Here is a 9286-nt window from a genome sequence, read left to right as displayed (position 1 = left end):
CAAGGTATAACTCTCTAACCCTAAAACTCCGAGAACTCGTTTCAACGCATTCGTCGAGACAAAACAACCACCTATACACGCTTTTCTTAGCGTGGTGGGAGGGAGTGCGTCCCGACGCTTGCGACGAAGCGGGTAATCACCTAAAATCCCCTCTTTGATGTTCGTATCGCCTTGGAAACCTCGCCTATACACGCTTTTCTTAGCGTGGTGGGATAGGAGCCCGGTGCGATGCGTACGACGAGGCGGGGATACCTATAAGTACCCGCTTGCGGGGAAATAACTGCTTTTCTTGCAAAATACTTTAAAAAAATGTCCTTTTTGCAAAAACTCCCATACACGCTTTTCTTAGCGTGGTGGGGGATCGAAAAATACACGGCCGCGGTGTCCTTGTGGACTTTAATGCAATAAAGCTCAAATCTAAAATAAATTCAAGCTGAAATAAATCACAAGAACTTGATTTGAACATTAAGCCGACAAGGCTTGGACTTAAGAATGATACAAGGGACTTGAATGAATATAAAGGACTTATTGAAGACTTGAGTTGGACTCAAGCCGAGCTGCACTTGAACAATAGAACTTTGATATTGAACTCAAAACTTGAAAGACAACGAAGCTTGAACCTAAAAGAAATCAAAAGTGAGCATGAACTTAACTCATATGACATGATTTTGGACCTCTAAGTTGATGATTACACAAAGATGCTAAGATGCAAGGTTCTAAGTGACAAATTCTAGACTTTCAAATAAATATTAATGAACAAAGAGGGAAGATGATTGCATGCAAAAGAAAGTGACCCACACATATTTATGAAGGTGAACATAAACCTTCTATGAAACACAATAGCTAAATTGCGGGGACAAGATGAGTGCAATATACATCAATCATGAACAAAATGCAAAATAAGCACAACAAATGTAGCACATGTGTTCAGTTAAGCATATCATGTCCCAAAAGCAAGATGGATGTGCAGCGAGTGTAATGATATTGGTGAATGATTACAAACGACAATCAATATCAACTCTCTTGTGGAAGAATGTACTAATTCCTTGCAAACACCAATTGCAATGACTTATTAATCAATGTATATTCAGGAGGTTCAAAGTAAAAGGCAGTTTGCATACAATCAAAGTTGCTTGATTGCTAACAGGCGTAGTAACATGCCTACAAATGACAATACTTCATACAAATACATGCGACACACCTTATTGATGGAAGAACCTACGAACTGTTATAGAAGGCTTGTAATATGCACAATGAATACAGAATGTCCAAAAGTGAATAGCAAAGAATATGCAGCGACAACCTGCTGGTGGGTATATATTGCAAATACGACATATCTATAAAAAAATGTGGAAGAGCTGCATCAAATGCAAATAACACTAGAAAATCTACATCCTATGCGATTTGCCTACCAAAGTGATAGTATAAGGCATGTAATACGTAGAATGCATCATCTTCAAGCAAGAATAGTATACTTGTAACACATGCAAGTTCCTACGAGTTACTATAGAAAAATTTCCTATTCATACATCCATCAGAGAAGATATTACAATCTCCATGCAAGTGACTATAGAAGAATCATCATATACCATCCATGGTCGAATACACGAAGAACTATGGATGAGTACGAATGTCTATTATTAACAATGGACGATATGTTGTATGCATACAACAATGTGCTTACAAGTGGCTACAAGAAACTTATGAATGATCATAAGCAGCAATGAAAAGCATGCGAGCGAACATAACAACCCACTGACTAGTTTGTATGAGAAGGTTAGTGATAAACACCAGCACCTACAAACTATGTAGCAAGACCCAGTGAATATTGCAAAGCTCTTATAGTCAACCATCATTCAGCATCAAAAAAAATATATTGAACATCTACAAGCAAGGAAAGGCTTCAGTAAATGTAATATCCTGAAGTTAATTCCAGTCTGTGAAGGAATACATCTACCTGCATACTTGTAGCAATGACAAATATACTAAATGAGATCAAATACCACAACAAAATGCACGAAGAATACGACAAGTGCAAGCTCATACGATCTGAGGCAGGAGATTAGTTAGTGCACTATGACCCGCCTACAAAAATCAACAAATAGTGCACGACAGTCTACCTGTACGAAGCAGCGAACAATTCTATCCAGAAGCTGCTACGCCACCGGATCTGCAACATTCGTACAAGCAGACAGAAGGCGTCTATTCCAAGAATACCCCCGCACGTGCACAATAGTTTGTATACACATAGACACACTAAAAGGGGTAAATGTAATCAAATACTCGCATGGGCCCCGGCGAGCGTGTTATTGGTACACACGTGACATCTAGGGATGCTGCGCGGGTTGACAAGTGAATTCTAGTTCGAACCCGGTCCTTCTATGCAAATCAATAGGAGTCGATAAGGTTCAAACCTTTAAAAAAAATACACGGTTGTGACAATTGCTGTATTTATTTTAATACATTCATATTAGGCCTTCAAGGTCTACAATCAAGAGAATTCATTAATAAAGACACAAAGCCTACGAAACCTGATCCTCGGCCAATAGCTCAACCGAGTCGACAAGGTTTAATCAACAAATGAAAATAACCCCTAACACCCTGATGATGGCCGTGTTGAATGCAGATCTCAACCGAAGGGGTTCTCAAATATTTTCAAATGTCTCCCAAATATCCATGAAAATCCAAAACTCCACAAAGTCAAAAAATCCCAAAATCCAAAAAAATATTTAAAATTGAAATAAATTCATCTAATCAATTAAAGCAAAAATCCATCCACCCTCCGCAACAGTTTGCCAGGGTGGACAAATTAAAAATTTACTCTAGCTCACAAAGAGCTAAATGCCTAGTCGAAAATATCACTAGGATCCATTCTCAAACAATCTCTTGCTAGTAAGGACGTGGTACGTGTCCTCTAACCGGCAGTTTCGCCGCCAAATGGCACTGCAGGTAAACGGTTATGACCCGAGGCCCTCTGAACCGAGTGGTTTTGCCGCCAAATGGCACCACAGATAGCGGTTATGGCCAGAGCCAATACGCTCCTTAATGGCGTCAAATCCTTGAGATATGAATCAATAGGATATGATCGATAGGGCACAAAGCCCTCTGTAAGCTAAGATGGATTCAAATTTGTCCCCTTAGACAAACACCAACCCCGGTCTACAAGGTTCCCTTGAACGAAGCAACCCATGGCTGCCGACAAGGATCCTTCTGTCAGGTTGGGTCGACTACCTCCTCTGACTAAGTAGACCAGGGACCACGATGGCCCGGGACGACGGAACCATGGGATCTTGATCGGGTCCATCATCCATTCCCCCACCATCCGCTTTAAGTACAAGATGGTGCAAATTTCCATTTTTAAATATTAAATCTTTCAATCCAAAATCCAAAAACCCAACTCTTCAATTCCCAAATCCAATTTCTACCAATACCTAAACCCATTGCTGCTACTATACGCTTGATACTATATATCTATGGATATAATGTATACCACTAAAGGAATTTTCTGAATAGCAACAGAATTGACCATACACCTGTCCAGCCTCTCCCATATCCGAGAAGCACCCTCCTTGTTGTTACACCAAGTAAACCGTGGCCCCACATAGCCAACATCATGAAAATCAGCTTTCATCATGAAGCCTTTCATCTCCCTAGGTCCTTTAGAGAACAAGAACCTCTTTCCACCTCTCTTCTCCTCCTTATTAGTAATACAATTGAAGTCTCCTCCTATAATAGAAGGAATATCATTCTCCAAGCTCTTCTCTAAATGATTCCAAAGATCACTCCTCTCCTTGCAGCACCTACTATCATAAACAGTAGCAATTCTCCACGTTCCCAAGGTGGGAACTAAAAGATTGCCAATGACCACCTATGAAGTGGCTTCCATAACATCAAATGTCACCATCTTGCTATTCCAAAGCACCAGAATACCACCAGATGTACCAACAGCAGGGTAGTGAAAAAACTCCCACTCACTCCCTATAAGACAATCAACCTCCTTTCTATTAATGCTAGACAACTTTGTCTCCATAAGCCCAACAAAGAACACATCCTGATCCCTAACAATTTCTTTCAAATACAAGGAAGCCTCCTTCTTCCTGGCTCCCCTGCAATTCCAAAATAAAATAGAAGACATTTAAACAGGTAATGAAGATCTCTCCCCACTGTTGGGGTTCAATCTTCCAACCTTTTTCTTCTTTTTATGATCAGGCTGAATCGGTCCCAATGATCTCAGTTCTTTAGCTAGTTTTACCTTGGCCATACCACTTTGAGAACCCAAGTCAGTATGGTTACCATCAAATTCAGGTATATCCAAACTTCTATCCAAGGCTTTATCAGTTTCATCATGCTGCTCTATATCTTCCTCAACATCTTTATCAACTAGTATAGCAAACCGATTGGTTGAAAGAGTTTCACACATCTCCGCACCAGTTTTCTCCACATTAACAGAGCGTTTTCCTGGAACCACATCTGCTTCTTTAACTTCTTTAGTATCCTCAGTTCTTGTCTTAACTGTCTCCACCTGACGGCTGTTGATGTCTCTATTCTCAGAATTATTTCCCTTAACCTTCACACCTCTTCCAGCCATAATATCCCTTCTGAATCTTCTATTTTTGAACTGGACATGGATCCAAGGACCATATTCATCATTGATTACAGAAGGATTACTCTCAACGGCAGACTTCATCCCTTCCCCCTGTTACTGTGTCCATCTTTTTCCATGTTTGATCCTGAATACCAATAGTTACATTATCTGGACATATCTTAGAATCATGACCAACTTTACCACACTGATAGCAAAGAAGATCAATTTTCTCATACTCCACCCTTTGGAAAAACCTCCCAGCTAAACCTTCAACCCAAACTCCATTCGGCAGCTTCTTCTCCAAGTCAATCCTGACACAAACACGGGCGAATTCACGTTTGCTCCAACGGAAGGTATTGCCATCTAGGTACATTGGCGAACCAAGACATGAAGCTGTTCTTGCTATACTATCTTCATCCCAGCAGTACAGAGGTAAGCACGATAGTCTAATCCAAATGGGAGCAGAGATTCCCTTAAAGGAATTTGGATCAAACATAGGAGTCCACTTATCCATTCCAACAATGAACCCATTCACATACCACGGACCTCCATTCAGTATTTCATCTACCACCTCACTCCTCATGAATGAACACAAAATCCAGTTCATTCCGATCGACGTCAAATGAAATCCTCCGTATTTGCTCCACTGCCTTCTCAATTCTAAACTGCAAACCGAGAACGACACGTTATTTCCCAAAACTTTAATCACAATAGAATTCTTCAAAATTCTTGAGTTCTCTGCCTCCTCCGCATTCAACCTGACCGCAACACCATCTTCAGAAAAATCAACCTGGTCTCTATTGATCGAAATTTTGATAGGCTTCATTTTCAACCAAGCATCAACAACTTCCCCAACACCCTTCTGTTCAGAACTATCACTCTTCTTGTTCGTCAGGCTTACAGAATCAATCGAATCATTCACCTGGATCATTGAATGATCCACCAATTCAAAATTCTTCTGACCCTCAGCCAAATTCAAATCATTATCAATAATACGTCCTCCGATCGTATCAAGAACACCAGAAAAATTCTTCACCCTCAGACTAACATTATCCGAAGTCGAATAATCAAGATTACCCAAACCTGGATTACGCTAGACATCTCCAATCTTCTGAACCACCAAATCATCAACTATAACATTCTTCCCCTTGCCTTCAACATGATCCTGACGGCTCACAGGTTTAACTCCTTTAATCACAATACTATACGATCCTCTACCATTGGCCCGTAGAGGGCCAGATGGTCGTGGAGCAGTCATACCCGCCGATTAGACACCGCCGACGATCAACCGCGGAAAACTCGCGAAAATCAAATTCAAAACAACGAAGAACTTTCTCTCTCTAGAATTCGAACCAGAGGTTCTCTCTCTTCTGTTATCAAGGTGAAGTTGTCACCTGCTTGCCACTACTTGGGTTATGAGCTTAGTATTACCCAACATACCTATCCAAGGAAAAATTAGGTCTCACGACACTTCCTTGTAAACTTTTCAAGTGAATCCATAGATTTGGTGAAGGGAATTGTAATAACCTGATATTTACGCAATTGGAGATTAGCTAATTCTGAGTGAATGAAATGATTGTGAAACATAATTGATAAAATCATACCCATAATGAGTTTGTTCCTTCTAAACTCTTATTCATTTACTTTTACACTTTTCTGTCGTGCTTGTTCTCTACTTTTGCTGAGAGAGAATTGCTAAATATATGCAATATATTCATACAATTTCCATTGAAATACTCTATTGCCAGTTTGATTAGGGCTTATGGATAGGGTTGTATTTTTCCACTTCACTTTGTATGCCACTTTTGATGTAAGGTTCGAATCTTGTACCCCAAGGCATGGACGACCTCTGTCACTAGGCTTTGTAGAAATCATGGTGGTACTGTTGGCAGACTTGTGAATGATCTAGGAATCTTCTAAAGTATATAAGGATAACTCCTGTTAAGGTTCTGCTTTCCGTTTTCCACTTATAGATGATAAATTCTTTAACTTGAAATCCACTAGTTGGCATACTTTATCCTTTTTTTTTTTTTTAATTACTTTCGTTGACATTATGTGATTTTAGAAGACTTGTCTAGAATTAAAAATTAACCTCTTTAATACAACAACAACGACAAGCCTTTATCCCACTACATGGGGTCGGCTACATGAACCCTTTTTTTTTTTCATTGTGTCCTATTAAGAGTCAACTTTCTTATCTAAATCTAATAAAGAAAGGTCATTTCTAATATTTTATAATCAAGTCTTTTTAGGTCTACCTCTACCTTTCTTAACATAATTTAAATCTAATACATCTACTTTCCTAATCGGTTCATTGGAAGGCCACCATTTTATGTGACCAAACCATTTAAGGAGACCGTCTCTAATTTTGTCTTCCACTGGAGCTGCTCCAACCTTTTCACGCATATGCTTATTTCATATCCTATCTCTAAGAGTAACGCCACGCATTCACTTGAGCATCCCCATCACTGCAACACTTAACTTAATATTATGCTTCTCTTTTAACGGCCAATAATTTGCATCATAAAGCATTGCAGGTCTCACTACCATCTTATAAAATTTTTCCTTAAGTTTGAGAGGTACTTATCTTTCACACAACAAACCCGATGCCTTCCTCCACTTCAATGATCCAACTTGAATTCTACAAATATTATCCTCATCTATTTCACAATCAATCTGAACAATAGACCCAATATATCTAAAACATATAATCTTATTAATGACTTGATTGCCCAAAGTTACAAACCCCATACTAGATCTATTATTACTAAAATAACACTCCATATATTTACTTTTAGATGTACTCAAATGAAAGCCTTTAGACTCTAATGTTGACCTCCATAATTTAAGTTTACCTTCAACTCCCTCTCTAGTCTTATCAACAAGATGAATATCATCAGCAGAAAGCATACACTAGGGTACAACCTCTTGCAAATGTCTAGTGAGAACATCTATGACTAAAACAAAAATATATCGGCTTAAGGTTGATCCTTGATGTAATCCAATTGAAATAGGAAAATACCTGAAAATAAACCTCTTTAATAATAATAAAAAAATTAATTATTTGGGTCTTGGTAGTTCTGTAGTTGGATGCCTAAGACTAGTCATTTCCTCATCTATCTTTCGGCCTCATTTATCTATCTTATATTTTTAACTAAAGCATGCCAAAGCATAAACTGAGACGTATCTTAGATTGATTTGATTAGTTTGTTGCAACTAAATTGTGAAGTTTTGATCTTCAAAATACATCTCAGGGTGCTGGATTGGGCTCACAAACCACAGGTACTGGCTTGCAAGGGCACTATGCCCCCACCACTCTACCTGGTTCCGGGCTCTTGCAACCTCGTCCTACAGGCATGGTACCACAGCCTTTACCGATTGGGGGTCTAAGTATTCACCCTCATGGCTATGCAGTTGAGGATGAGGAAGGGATGAAGTTGAGGGCAGAGAGAGCTGCAAAAGCTGGTGGATGGACTGCGGACTTGAGCAGAAAAAGAGCACTTGAAGAAGCATTCAATAGTATTTGGATTTGATAAACTTCTTTCAAGAAGAAAGTAAATGTAGACCTCCACTATATCTCTTAGGAGAGAGGTTGAATGTGCACTTTTTTCTTGATTCATAGATAACGATAAATGTATTTTTTTGAGTCCGTTATTTTCTCCTGAGAGGCGGTAAAGGATGAGCATACTACAATGCACGTTTAATTTGAGGATGTCTACTGAAAATTTATGAATTTGACCCGCGTAGTATATACCTGGAAAGCTAAAAATGAGATGGACTTAGGTTTCGTTTGAGGTGGCTTTTTTACTGCTTTCTAAAACGGAGTTTTAGTACAAAAAATTTTATTTTTGTACTAAAACTCCATTTTATAAAACAATAAAAAAGCCGTCCCAAACGAAGCCTTATTGTGAGCTTGCTATATTCTATTCATTTTTAGCCGCGTTGCTTTTATTTTAAAATATTTATTCTTTAAATTAATTAAACTTTTGGTGCTTAAATGTGCCTAATTCCTAAGTTACAATATTTGCTATCTTTGAATTCATTGTATCCATATGATTGAGCAGTGTTGAATTTGATTTTAATGCTTGAATTATGAATTATTTTGACATCAACAAATAGTTTAGAGAGAGCTAGAGGAATTTTTATTTACCGTCATTTTTCTTTCTTTCCCTTTAAATAGAAAGGGGCTTGGAGCTTATGGCTTTTGACATTTACTCTCATGCTTGCTACTTTTAACAAATGGCTAGGGTTCGATAATTAGAAGTTCCTTAATATATTATTATAGGGGATGCTCATGGAGGTTTTGAAAGATTTAGGACAAATAGTCTTACTTGTTTGGAGATGCTTCCGCTCTTTTTTTCACCTTTGTTTTGGTAGCTACACCGTCCCGTTGTGCTCAGGTTTTAAGAATATATAAAGAAGCTTGCTTGCTTGATCGTTTCATGGTGTTAGGACTAATGGGCTGATAAGTCGAGTGTTTTTACAGTAGGGACTTTTGTGGTATAGAAAGGAGATTGCTAATACCTGAAAATTTAGCATTCAGTGAACACTCGATGCATATGGCAAATTTATATTATACTTTGGCTAGTAAAAGATTTATCGGCCATTAACATAAGCCATTCTTTATAAAGTAGGCATACTTGAGCTTTCAACCCTTGAGATAGAGAAAGTTGGGTTTTTTATGACTTTGGTTCTTTTTTT

At 38.5% G+C, this 9286-nt stretch overlaps 1 protein-coding gene across 1 annotated transcript in view; it reads left to right on the top strand.

The window, feature by feature from the left end:
• The window catches only part of LOC110107532, a gene marked incomplete at its 5' end in the record, with an annotated part of 12010 nt that extends 3674 nt beyond the window's left edge, over nucleotides 1-8336 (top strand). Inside the window, 1 exon segment of the mRNA XM_020837807.1 lies at nucleotides 7840-8336. Coding sequence (XP_020693466.1) covers nucleotides 7840-8118 — 279 coding nt within the window.
• Nucleotides 8337-9286: the final 950 nt, after the last annotated feature.

The sequence above is a fragment of the Dendrobium catenatum genome, unplaced genomic scaffold (genome assembly GCF_001605985.2).
Source record: "Dendrobium catenatum unplaced genomic scaffold, ASM160598v2 fragScaff_scaffold_1029, whole genome shotgun sequence".
In the NCBI taxonomy this organism is placed as follows: domain Eukaryota; kingdom Viridiplantae; phylum Streptophyta; class Magnoliopsida; order Asparagales; family Orchidaceae; genus Dendrobium; species Dendrobium catenatum.
The sequence above is the reverse complement of the archived record's forward strand: the minus strand, read 5'-3'. Positions and strand labels throughout refer to the sequence as shown.